The sequence below is a fragment of the Saccopteryx bilineata genome, chromosome 5, assembly GCF_036850765.1.
Source record: "Saccopteryx bilineata isolate mSacBil1 chromosome 5, mSacBil1_pri_phased_curated, whole genome shotgun sequence".
Classification (NCBI taxonomy): Eukaryota; Metazoa; Chordata; class Mammalia; order Chiroptera; family Emballonuridae; genus Saccopteryx; species Saccopteryx bilineata.
The window spans coordinates 54,296,346-54,309,262 of record NC_089494.1 but is presented as its reverse complement, the minus strand read 5'-3'; the positions used below and the strand labels follow the sequence as shown (position 1 = coordinate 54,309,262).

The 12,917-nt window shown below is 39.1% G+C and overlaps 1 protein-coding gene across 1 annotated transcript in view; it reads right to left on the bottom strand.

Annotated features, from left to right (window-relative positions):
* Positions 1-12,917, bottom strand: part of CERKL (ceramide kinase like) — a 137,263-nt gene that overhangs the window by 4,007 nt on the left and 120,339 nt on the right. The window contains exons 11-13 of the mRNA XM_066233689.1: positions 12,722-12,818; positions 3,969-4,147; positions 3,000-3,067 (exon numbers count right to left, since the gene is read on the bottom strand). Coding sequence (XP_066089786.1) covers positions 3,000-3,067; positions 3,969-4,147; positions 12,722-12,818 — 344 coding nt within the window. The remainder of the gene's footprint in view (positions 1-2,999; positions 3,068-3,968; positions 4,148-12,721; positions 12,819-12,917) is intronic.

The window sequence follows — 12,917 nt, the reverse complement described above, 5'->3', positions numbered from 1 at the left end:
CATATGACCTCACTCATTTGAAGAATCCAATGAACAGTGTGAACTGAGGAACAGAATTAAGACAGAGGAGAGATCAAAAGGACCAGAGGAAAAGAGAACAATGGGAAAGGGGGATGACAGGATGGGATAAACCTTAAAGGAAGGAGGTGCGTGCTTTGGGGAGGGGGGCAAGGAAGATGTTGAGGGGAATATGGGGAGGGGGATATATTTGGGGCAACACTAGAATCTATGTAAACACAATAAATTAAAGTCAATAAAAAAGAAATATGTTTATATAGGTTTAAACCAATGAGTCCTGTAACACACTTTTTCAAAGGTATTCTGGAGTAAATTTTTAAAATCCATCATTAGTCAAATATTTGTTTATAAAAACAGCTATACTTAAGAATTCTAATTTATATTCTGAAACAGATTGTGAATGTTGCACTTTAGCAGATATTTGAAGTTTAAGTACACTGATATATGTAAAATATAAAAATTATACCTCACAGATAATTGTTAAAAATCAAAGTTCTGAAAAAACAATGATTAGGGAGCAATATTTCATACAGATACTCTGTAAAATACTAAGTGGATGTTATTCTTTTCTATTCAAATGTAAGTACTAAATGTCTTTTCAGCTGGTCTGTTGAGAGCATTCTCCTCTGCACAGAAATGGGGAAACAAAAAAAATTCAGGAATTTAATTGTAAATTTAAAAATACAGCTGTAACCTCTATGCAGTGAATATAAATATAACATCAGCATTTTCATGATATATGTTTTAGTGATAAGCAAAATATTTTAAATTTTTATTGGTTATCTTCGATTCTTTTTTATAGCAAAGTAGTTTCTGGATTTTAAATAACTTATCTTTAAATGCCTTTACATTTGCAAATATAATCTTTTGTTATATGATATTTTATGCACATGAACTAGATGCTGACTGTAGCATATAATTTCATCTAAACAGTTTAAAATCTATCTTTGTATGCATAAGAAGATTATGGCCAAATTTTGAAAATCTGTTATAGGATGTGATGAGTAGAAAAACCAGAGGTCTGCTTTATTATGGAAAACTTTTCTTTTTTTTTTTTTTTTTTTTTTGGTATTTTTCTGAAGCTGGAAACGGGGAGAGACAGTCAGACAGACTCTTCCCAACCGGGATCCACCCTGCACGCCCACCAGGGACAATGCTCTGCCCACCAGGGGGCAATGCTCTGCCCCTCCGGGGCGTCGCTCTGCCTCAACCAGAGCCACTCTAGTGCCTGGGGCAGAGGCCAAGGAGCCATCCCCAGCGCCTGGGCCATCTTTGCTCCAATGGAGCCTTGGCTGCGGGAGGGGAAGAGAGAGACAGAGAGGAAGGAGGGGGGGTGGAGAAGCAGATGGGCGCTTCTCCTGTGTGCCCTGGCCGGGAATCGAACCCGGGTCCCCGCACACCAGGCCAATGCTCTACCACTGAGCCAACCGGCCAGGGCTGAAAATGTTTCTTTATAAGAACTCCCTGACACTAGTTGTCTTTCTCAGACTGCCTAATTCTGAGGGATGCTCGGAGAAGGGCCGTGACACCAGTCACAATGAGCATGAAACCTCCTGGACTTTGTACCAATAGAAATGAATTACATTTATATCATATTTTAAAGTATCCTTTTTTGAGGAGAAGCTGCTTTTGTTTTCTTCATTATAAAAAACCAAGTAATTCAGGAGACTATCTAAACCCAAGTTTATAATTTCTTTCTCAAGAAAGAGCCACCAGGAAATTAAATTCGGTTCTTTTCTATTCAGAAATTCAGCATTTCAGGTATGTTTGAAAATAATGTGCTATAATTGCCAGAAGACATGATTTTCAGGAGGAAGAGGAACAACACATTTCCCTAGTGGGCCAGATTCTGCCCAATTAGACTTTGCATAGTTTAAAATTTTGTTATAAATTTTAATGTTACCTGTATTATGAATTTAAAAACATTATCACTTTAAAGTAAGACAATCAACTGAGTTTTCAGCTTTCAGAGAACAGTCACAAAATTGGTACCATAAGAATTTAAAAAGAATTTTTTTTGGCAGGTGTTTGTGACCGAATAATAAATTGTATTTTTGCAATCTATTGCAAAATAGGTGCTGGGCCCAACCCACACCTCACCTGCCTAGTTAAAAAAGAGCTACACCTGATTCTCGTTTGTCTCACCCATGTTCTCCGGAAGAGTCTGGAAGCTCATTTCTTATTTGTGTAAAGTTGGACTTGAATGGTATGGTGTGGGTTGTCTTTTGAGTTGCCTTGGAAACTTAACTAAATGGACCACGAATAAAGGTAGATGCGCTTTGGGGAGCAGTTGCTTTAGGACTGAGGAACAGTAGAAACTGTTCACCATGGCATCCTTCTGAACCCATCTGTGTGTGTGTGTGTGTGTGTACACACACACACACACACACACACACACACACATATATATATTTTTTTTTTTTTAAGTCCCTATCATTTATTTCAATTCCATACCTTTTCCCGTTCGGGACCCCAGTATATACTTGTCGCTGGACCGCGACAGGCAGGTAGTCTAGAAATTGGAGATATTTTGAAATTTCATCTCACTGGATCAGGACTGAATTAGGAAAATCGGGGCATGCTTACATGAACTCTGGTCTGTTTGTACCAGGCTATTGGATATTTAACATCAGAATTAATGGACTCAAATCCTGAAAAGTAAATCCAAATTACTTTACTTTAGACTTATCTGGGTTAAATGTAGATATAGCATGATATTTAAATCTCAAGTATATAAAATGTTTACTTTTAGTTCCAATAAATACTTTCCAAGGAAATCAGAATTTAAATAGTTTTTGGTATTCATAACTTGTTTTGTTAAAGCCCCAAAAGCTCATTTTTAACAATATCAAAAATAGCAATTTTAATTTCTTTAAAAAACAAGAGATTTTTTTTCCTGTTAGGATATTGGTTTACAACATGACTGTACCCTTCATACTAACATTCTAGTTCATATGTTTCTGTCTGTTATAAGCAATTACATGTTATTTTAGAATCATTCACTTCTTCCATGCTTTCTCCATAAAGATTGATAAGTCCTGGGTGTACTCTGTAAAGAATAAAAATAATATGTGTAACTGAGTATTTTATCAACGTATCATTCTGTTACTTCTCACACATACACCAACTGAGTCTGGTACATAATAACCAAATACAAATCTAATGATAGCCACCAAACACACATTCATGACAGTTAGCATCTAGAAAAACTGGGTGTCTGGTAAATCAGCACCAAAAATCGCTATAAAGCCATTTTACCTGATGTCCTTGACTAAGGTTCTCCATTGTTCTGTAAAATCCAGTCCATTGTGCATATACAAAGCTCATATCTAGTGGGCTCCCCAGGGTCCCTCTGCACACTATCTCTTGAGTCATAAAACTTACCAAGGATGATTTTGCATGTTCCTAAACCTATCTACACCAGTTGCTCTTGTTACTTAAACAGTATGTAAAATTGGTCCTATGTAAAATATGTTGAATGCTTTGGAAAGACTTGATAAAAGCAAACTGCTGAACATCAAGTTTTACAGTATGAATTATTGCCAAAAGGTAATTTTAAAATACTAATGGATTAAGTTGTAATAATCCGCTACTCAGATGGCATTACAAGGTTTAAACTTTTGACCAAGTTTTAACTTTCAAAAATGGAAATTGTAGACATGCATTATTTGTCTAGTTTGAGTAATAATTCAGAATGCCAGTGTAGAGACTTATAACCAAAGAAAATGCTTTAACTCTTCATAACAATTGATGGATAACTGTAAAGTCATACTTTATTAAAATTGTACATTTAACTGCTTATCCTTCCTTGTTTACTAATTTAAAAAAATATATATGTATATTATATAGACAATTGGTTGCTTTGATGGTTACAGGAAGAAAGATTCCATTATACTATTAGTTTTGTGCCTTCTGGTGGGCATATAAGGCAGTGAAATAACTAGACTTACTTAACGTGAACCTCTGATGTAACCGCCATTAAATCACCATCTACGTTCCACGGGAAAGTGGTTTCCGAAGCAGTTTCATGTGGTTGTTCCTCCTCCTCTGCACTGTGTGCACTGGTTTTATTTCTTGGATAAACTTTCACTTCTTCAACAGTGTAAGTCTCAACGAATGGAAAATTGAACTAAATAAAACAAATGCAAATAATCATGGTACATTTTTTATCCCTAACTGCTGATGCAAATTAAGCAAGTTCACTGTGCCCTCTTGTTGTAAGTAAACACTGAAATGCATTGCTGGTGTTTTTATAGATTTGAAACTATGACCAGATATCCCCCATTTTTCTGAAAGAAGGAACCCGTTTTCTTAAGTTTTCTACCTCATTTAGATCTAAAAGCTGGCAAACTTGTTTTATGACAAATAGTAAATGTTTATGAAGTTGTATATTGTAATGATATTCAATTTACAATTAAAGGCAATTATGGTCTGTAATAGAAGATTTATATCATTCACCAACTTATTGACTTATCACCTAGTTAAGAGGATATAAAGCAAACTCTAGTGTAAGTTTCACACTTGAAATTTAATTAGGAAGAACATAGGTCTACACTTATAAAGGCAAAAAAAAAAGTCAATCAAAAATGATTTTCACAGGTAGTTTGCCTGCCTCGTCCCCACTTTAAAGATGGTCACAAGTTGCAAGATAATTGTGTTTGCTTACTGACCACTCTAGCATGGTACAAAGTAACCTTCAAATTTCAGTTTATCTTGTTTGTCTAAGGAAACTGTAGTGAAAAAAATTATGTATTTTCTGAAATGTCTAACAAACAATAACCTAATAACTTTAGCAGTAATGCACAGTAACTACTCATTTATTTTAGTTTTTAGATAAATGGCATGAGGCTTATTCATGCTATGTATATGTTCTTCCTTCTTCCACATATAAACCTCAATGAAGCACAAAAATTTATAAGTTGACAGAAAACAAAAATTTTTCCCAACATCCTTATTTTACATATGTAGAAACCATGGTCTAGCAGATTTTACAGCTTATACTGTATACTATACACTGGGTTACACAGTGGATTACACTGGGGCATCTGTTCTGATTAGAGGGCCCCAAGCAGCCCTCTGAAAATGTCTGAGTTTCTGCATCAGATTTTCCATCTCAGGTATAAAGCCTTGAAGATGTCCTTCATACTGTGCACCTGTAAAAATTTCAACTTAATCATTCATTGTGTACATAATCATTCATTGTAAAAATACTGAGTTTTAAATTGGTCATTGATAAGTGGCTATTGTGGCTTAAACTATGTCCACCATAAAGATATCTAGAAGTCCTAACTTCTAGTGCCTGTGAATGTTACCTTCTTTGGAAAAAGGGTCTCTGCAGATGTAATCAAGTAAAGATGAGGTCATTAAGGTGGGCACTAATCCAATATGACTTGTGTCCTTATAAGAGGAGAAAGCCATGTGAAATAGACACACAAGAAGAATGCCATGTGATGAAAGAGTCAGATGAATGAGGCAGATACAAGTCAAGGGATGTCAACAGATGGCCACCACCATAAATCTAAACCTTAAATCAGCAATTTTAATAGTTATATGTCACAAAATGAAACTCCATCCCTGCAAATTTATTACCTATGAAGCCACAGACATTGGTAGATGTGACTCTAGGGAGCCAAGAGCATAGTATGTGTGAGGGTGTTTTGTGGGCATGAGGAAGAGAAGTCAATAGTTAAAATTGTGATACATAACAGTGCCTTGATGGTATGGTATACACACAGAGTTAAATGAGAGAAAAAGAGATAGGCAAAGAAGTTCAGGATGCTGGGTGTGCTTCCCATTTGAATCGACTCTTAAAGAACAAAGAAGAGTTAGCCTATAGGAGAAGGAAAGAAATTCTGGAGAGAAAAAACCAATAGTTGCAAAAATACAGAGCTATGGCATGGTCAAGCAACTACCAAAAATTAGCATACTGTGCTATTGATTGCAATACAGTGGTACCTTGAGATATGAACAGACCAACATATGATTTTTTTTTTAAGATAGGAGCTGTGACTTGGTCCATATTTTTGTTCGAGATCCGAGCGAAATTTCGAGATACAAGTCATGATTCTGGAAGCTGCCGCTAGTTGGTATGTTGGCACACGGGTCCAGTATCGGCAGTTTGATATATGAGTTGACTGACTTATGAGCTTGGTTACAGAACAAGTTAAATTTGTATCTCAAGATACCACTGTACTGCCATTTTGGTATTTATTTGGCAGAATATATAAATGCCTGTGTTAAATTTTTAAAAAGTAGACTATATAATGCTATGAGCTGAATTGTATCCTGCCAGCTCCCCCAAAATTCCTATGTTGAAATTCTAACCCCCTGTAGCTCTGAATATAATCATATTTGAAGATAACTTTAAAGAGCATATTAAGTTAAAATGAAGTTTTTAGAGTAGGCTCTAATCCAATATGGCCCATGTCCTTATAAGAGGAGGAAACTGGGATGCAGAGAAATACCAGGGATGGGCACACTCAGAGGAAAGACCATATGTGGACAGAGCCAGAAGGCAGCCTCTGCAAGCCAAGAAGAGAGACTTCTGGAGAATGCACACCTTATAATACCTTCTAGGGCTTCTTGTGTTCAGCTTGTGAAAAAATTAACTTCTGTGTTTACGCCACCCAGTCTGTCATATTTGTATGGCAGCTCAAGCAAACTAATTCAAAGACAAAAACAAACCTTGCAGAGGATGGCAAGAGGTGAGGCTTCGACAGGCAAGGACCAGAATATAAGGGCCAGGTAATAGGTGCTAGGGCAAATAGATGTTATCCCGATGATGATGAGAGAGACACTGAAGAATTAAGCAGAAAAGAAATCAGATGCATGTTTTAGAAACTCCCTTTAGAAGGAAGTATGGAAGACAAGACCAGAGAAAAGGAAGACCAGAAGAAAAATACTGTAAGCAAGGAGGAATTAAGGTTTAAATTAGGGTGAGGGAGAAATTTCAGAAACATTTGAAAATAGACCTGCTGGGTAGATGGGTTGTGAGGAATGAGGGACAGAGAGAAATCCAGAGTAACTCTGAGGTAGGTAGAGCAATGCCATTGACCTGTGTAGGGAACCATGGAAGAAGCATCAACTTCAGGGGAAAAGACAAGAGATAGCTATGGACATGCTGGACTCAAGACGCCTGTGAGTTTTATAATCTTGGCACACAGGGAAACACAGTGGTCCTGCAGGTCAGAGGAAGGTACTCTCTCAGAAGTGTACAACACTCAGTTCAAACAACAGGGGTTCATGAGATCACCCAAGAGATGGTGTCATTGAGAAGACAGGAAGGCTGCAAACAAACCCCTGGGAAGCAATAATATGATAGTCGATGTGAATGTAGAAATTAATGGACAGTGAAAGCTGTCCAGATGTAGGACGGAGTCAAAAGAATTTAAAGGGTAATTTTTACCTTCTGTTAATTGTACACAGAGATGGGGGAGGCAAGATGAGTCATACAACAAATGATGATTTTCATTATGTCCTACTATTGTTAATATATATAAACATTCATTTCAGTTTTTTTTGTTTGTTTGTTTTTTATGTGCCTTGACCGCGGGCCTTCAGCAGACCAAGTAACCCCTTGCTTGAGCCAGCGATGTTGGACTCAACTAGATGAGCCCTCGCTCAAGCTGGCGCCCTCAGGGTCTCGAACCTGGGTCTTCCGCATCCCAGTCCGACGCTCTATCCACTGCGCCACCACCTGGTCAAGCTAAACATTCATTTCAACCTAGCAAGGATGGCTCAGAAACCTAGATTGTTGCTTTCCTTAGGCTGAAGTGCTGCATTTTCCTTTCTAGATAACAGACCTGCTATGATTCAGACAGATTATATAATCTTACATTTATTTACTCTTAATTATATTGAATAATTTATATGAATAACCTTTTTGAAAATGTCACCATGCAGAAAAGAGACTACACACACACACACACAATTATGTGTCTATGGAGGTCAATAATTTTTTAACAAATGTATCAGATTAACATTACTTGAAAGTCACCTTGGAAATCAGTCTATTCTTAATGTACAGCGTTATGCAAAACATTTTCTAATTTCACAAAAAAACTACAGGATGATAGCATGTACTTTACATTTTGGAAAGAATTAGCCAATCTAAGTTAAGCCCTAATAAAACACACACACACACACACACACACACACACACACACACACACCAATTTCTTGCATCAAAAGCTAAACATGACCAGTAGAGAACATGGAAAAGAAAATAGGCAATAATATAACTTGCATAGCAAAATATTTTTTCCATAAATACAGAATTATAGTCACTTTGTCTTTGTCTATATTTTATCTAAGCATCTATTACTTTTAAATTTATATAAAAAAAAGGATGTCTAAAGAATTACCTTAAAAATTTGGCCCTTAGACAATTTCAAAAGAGACCTTTCATAATTTGTGCAATACATGTCTCCCTAAAATAATTATAGAGCTTATAAATAAGTTCTCACTTATTTCATAGAAAATGCTTAGAAAAAAATATATACCAAGTAATGATACTGATGATCTCTTGGAATATGAAATTTTGAGTGCTTTTTATATTGTTTTCTTTTTCTATTTTCTGACTTAGAAAAAAAAAAACAGGGAACATGTACTATTTTCCACTGAAAAAATTATAGTTTCCTTCAATATTTAGAAGTTGAGTAACATTTGAAAAGGCATACATCCCTTTAAAAATCAATAAATCACTGTATTTCACGAACGACATATGTACTTAAAGTTATTACTTAGGCTTATCACTTACTTTCTATTTGCCTGTCTACTTTGTCTCCTTAAAGATTTATATTCAAGGAAAATGGGACTATATCTAAATTTTATGATATAATTTTCTAAACCCCTCAGTTGGTTGCTCAATACCCATTGATTAAACAATGTGATAGGCAGAAACAAATTTAAACTTCATGAAGCCTGTCTAAGAAAGTTTAAAATTATAAAGAGGCGAAACTGGGAGCCTTGTAAAGACTACCTGTGTGTACAAAATTCAGCTGCTAGTCATGGGCTGCATTTACTCCCTTCCCCTTCCCACGTGTCTCTCCCTACATCCTGGCACAGTTTTAGACCTTTAAGAGCATGTGAAACTTCAGGAAATCACAACTATGCCTATGTACTTCAAGATTCAAAATTTCTGAAACTCATATATTTTCTGGATCAGTTCCTTAATAACTGAATCAAAATAGCTGTCAAAGGATTTGGCTGTGATAGTTACTGCTTCTCTTTAAAACGAATCCCTTTAGTGGAAATATCATTTTACCTATATATGTCTGTCTGTCTAACTATCTATCTGCCTGCCTGTCTATTATCTATCTATTTATCTATCTATCTATCTATCTATCTATATCTATGTCTGTCTCTGCCACCACACACTGTTTTTGAGGAAAAAATGTTTGTACAAAAGTGGTGTATTTTTATGTGGGTGGAGCGCAGAGCACATTTCTAACAGCTGTGGCTGATGCAATGCTGTGAGAATACTCCAGCTCCCAGAACCCTCCTGGGCACACCCAGGAAGGGAGCTTGCCCGCTATTAGGAAGTGACTTAGTGCCAACCATGCAGCTCCCTGACCTTTTCAACCATTGACTATGAAGAACACGCTGTAACACCCTATAGCCTGAACCCATGTATATAAACTAGCTTACTTCCTGAATAAAGTGGATCTGCGTCACTGAACCTGGTCCCTGGAGTCGGGTCTTTGCATCTCCGTCGTCCTCACCCCCAGCAGGACTTGTCCAAACTGGCGCCCAACATCGGGCAGGGACCTAACCGGCATCCAAAGGACAGGTGAGTGACCCTCTGCAATGGGAAACCTTCTCCCTCACTCTTGAGCCCCGCAGGCTCGAACCCTGCACGCCCTATTGCAGAGTAGGCGAATTGAAGTTTGTGAAAAGGATCTTTGTACTTACTGGGAGATCCTCTCTGGTTTCAGTCCTTGGCTCTGAGATGCGTCTCTCTGGGACCCGGATACTTGGGCCCAAGCTTTCCAGAGCGTGCATTCCGCCAAAGTACATGGGGGACAAACCTTCCCTCTCGGCCTCATTCCTGCCCTGCTACCGATACATGCCTGCCTGACCAGTGCTCCTGCTGGGGACCCTCCGCCGGTGCCAAAGATATTACAGGCTACCTCCTCTCTCTGGGGAGCCCCTACCTCCCTATTCGCCCCCCTCCACTGAGGAGGAAAGTAGTTTAGCCTCCGAGTTTGCAGCTGAGTGCACAGAAACGAAACCAACCGAATTGCTAACTGCGCCATCAGCTCTGCCGCTGGAAAAAGCAGAAGTCGCTACTTCCGCATTCCCTGCCGGGGCTCATGCCCCACCCCGGCCTCTCAGACGCCATTTTCTTCCCCAGCTTTAACTCCAACACGTGTTCCTGCTGCAGACCCATGGGCCAGCTTATACGCCCCCATGTGTCTTTTTTCTTTCTGTCAGTCTGTCTTGTCTATTTTTCTGTATCTCTCGCTCTCTCTCTCCCCCGCCCCTCTCTCTGAAATGATGCTGGAAGGACCCAGCCATGGCACAGTGGCAGGGATTACACCCTCTTCTAACGCAAGGGAGAGGTTATGCTTGTGTTTTTCAGCCAATTTGGATCCCAGGAACCCCCCAACCTGCTTGACAGGGTTTCTTGGACACCCACTAAGTGGTTCAGTCTTCACCCCTCCAAAGCCACAGCCCTGGCCTTCTCCACACCGACTACACCTGAAAGGAGGAGGTCCTTAGTGCTCCAGAAGACCTTGCGGCCGACATGCATGCCCCATCACCTGGGGGAATGTGGAAGCTTTGGCCAGGTGGGCCCAGAGAATTGCCCCTGACAGACCCCCAGGCCCTGGTGCTCTGTTCTTGCTTATGTGTGCTATAGTGACCGCTGACTCCCAGATGCAGGCAGTGGCAGCCGGGGCTCGAGCCCAGCAGGGCAAGCTGGTGTTTTCAGTTCATCTTTGGAGGATAAGGAGAATTGGGCCAGAGTTGCGATTCGCAGACTCCAGAAGGTAAACGGTGGCAGCTGCGGTGGGAGGATGAATGGATACCAGACTTGCATCACCACGTGGCCACTGGAATGGCAGGGAGTGCCTACTAAGCTGCTGGTGGGTTAGCTGACATTTTGGGACATAGGGGTAGATGCCAGTATTCTCTCCAGAGCATAGATGGAAATGCTGACTGCCATTGCCACGTGCTCCTCTTTGGGACAGTATAAGACCTACCAGGATGGCAGGAATGAGGGAGGTGGCTGATGCCCCATATGCGTGGACTGATTTCCTGGACTACAATGGGAGTGGGCACTGGCTCCTTTGTTGGATGGACTTACAGATTTTGGACAATGTGAAATACCCTGATGGGGGTGGGGGCAGCTTTGCTAGAGGCCCTTTCCCTGCCCCGGGAAGCTTTTCCCATGGCTAGAAAGAAGGCTGAGGACATTTTTGCTTTTGGCAAAGTACTGGTGAAATGTACCTTTGTAATTGTTGAAACTGTATGATTTGTCATGTTGTTGTAATTTGTGTAATGTGCCTTGCAACCATATGCAGTACGCAGCCCACAGCAAGCCACCCATTTCATGTTTGGACTCTGGGACCTTTGTGGAAAGGGGGTGTGCATGGACCTACATCCATTTTTTGCAGTCAAAATGGAACTGTGTTTAATGGCACCTAGAAGGTCTCTGTAACATAATGGGAGGGAAATGACATCTCAACCCGCAGGACAAATCCCCTGTTTAAGACTCCTGTTCTATTTCCTAACTAGTCAAACATTACAGAAGCTTGCCTCATTGTTTAATTCAGTTAATCTACTAGCATATAGTATAATAGGTATTATAGTTGTTTTAGTTCTACTAGGGTTCCGTTGCATAATGCGTAGCATTCAGAAGCTACAACAACAGCAAGCTGCCATTCAGCAAATCCAATTGGCCATAATTAAAAGAGAAGGGGGAAATGTGGGTGGAGTACAGAGCACATTCCTAGCAGCTGTGGCTGATGCAATGCTGTGAGAATACTCTAGCTCCTAGAACCCTCCTGGGCATACCCAGGAAGGGAGCTCGCCTGCTATAAGGAAGTGACTTAGTGCCAACCACACAGCTCCCTGATCTTTTCAGCCATTGGCTATGAAGGACACACTGTAACATCCTATTGGCTGAACCCATGTATATAAGCTAGTTTACTTCCTGAATAAAGTGGATCTGTGTCACTGAACCTGGTCCCCAGAGTCGGGTCTCTGCGTCTCTGTCTTCCTCACCCCTGGCAGGACTTGTCCACATTTTTAAATATCTGGCAATCTATTTTAATCAATAAAGTTAGGCAGAAAAATATAAAAAGGTCATAACTTTAGAGCCAGTCTACTGCCATAAAATCAAGAAGGCTAAAAATTTCATATCTCACTGTTTCTCATTCTGAAAAACATCCCTAGTGTGTATTTTTTCATTAATTTACTTCACATTTTGATAGAATACTAAATTTTCTTTATCTCTTTGCACAAAAATACAAATAAAACACAAAAATAACCACTAAGACATAGCTCAAAAAAGGCCAATTTATATAGTACTGGTGGATGCTTTTCAGTATTTGGAAGAAGCCCAAGTTGAACAGAAATTAATGTATTCAGAAGGAAACAAAGCCTTCTTATGAGGTAGGATTTGCTGTCAATTCTTGCAGCATATATCAGTCCATGATTAATAGCTTTGCACATAAGTAACAAAAAGAATTTACTATACCTGATTTTTAACACTGCCATATCTTTTTAGGTGTTTTATAAATTCTGGTCGAGAAGTGTTTCGTGCAATTATAAGAGCCATACTTCCATTATTTAATCTGAAATTAAATATTTGTATTTGACATTAAGTTTATTAAGAGATTACATTAGAAATGACTCTATCTCAATCCTTCTAACAAATATAATGCTTAATAGAA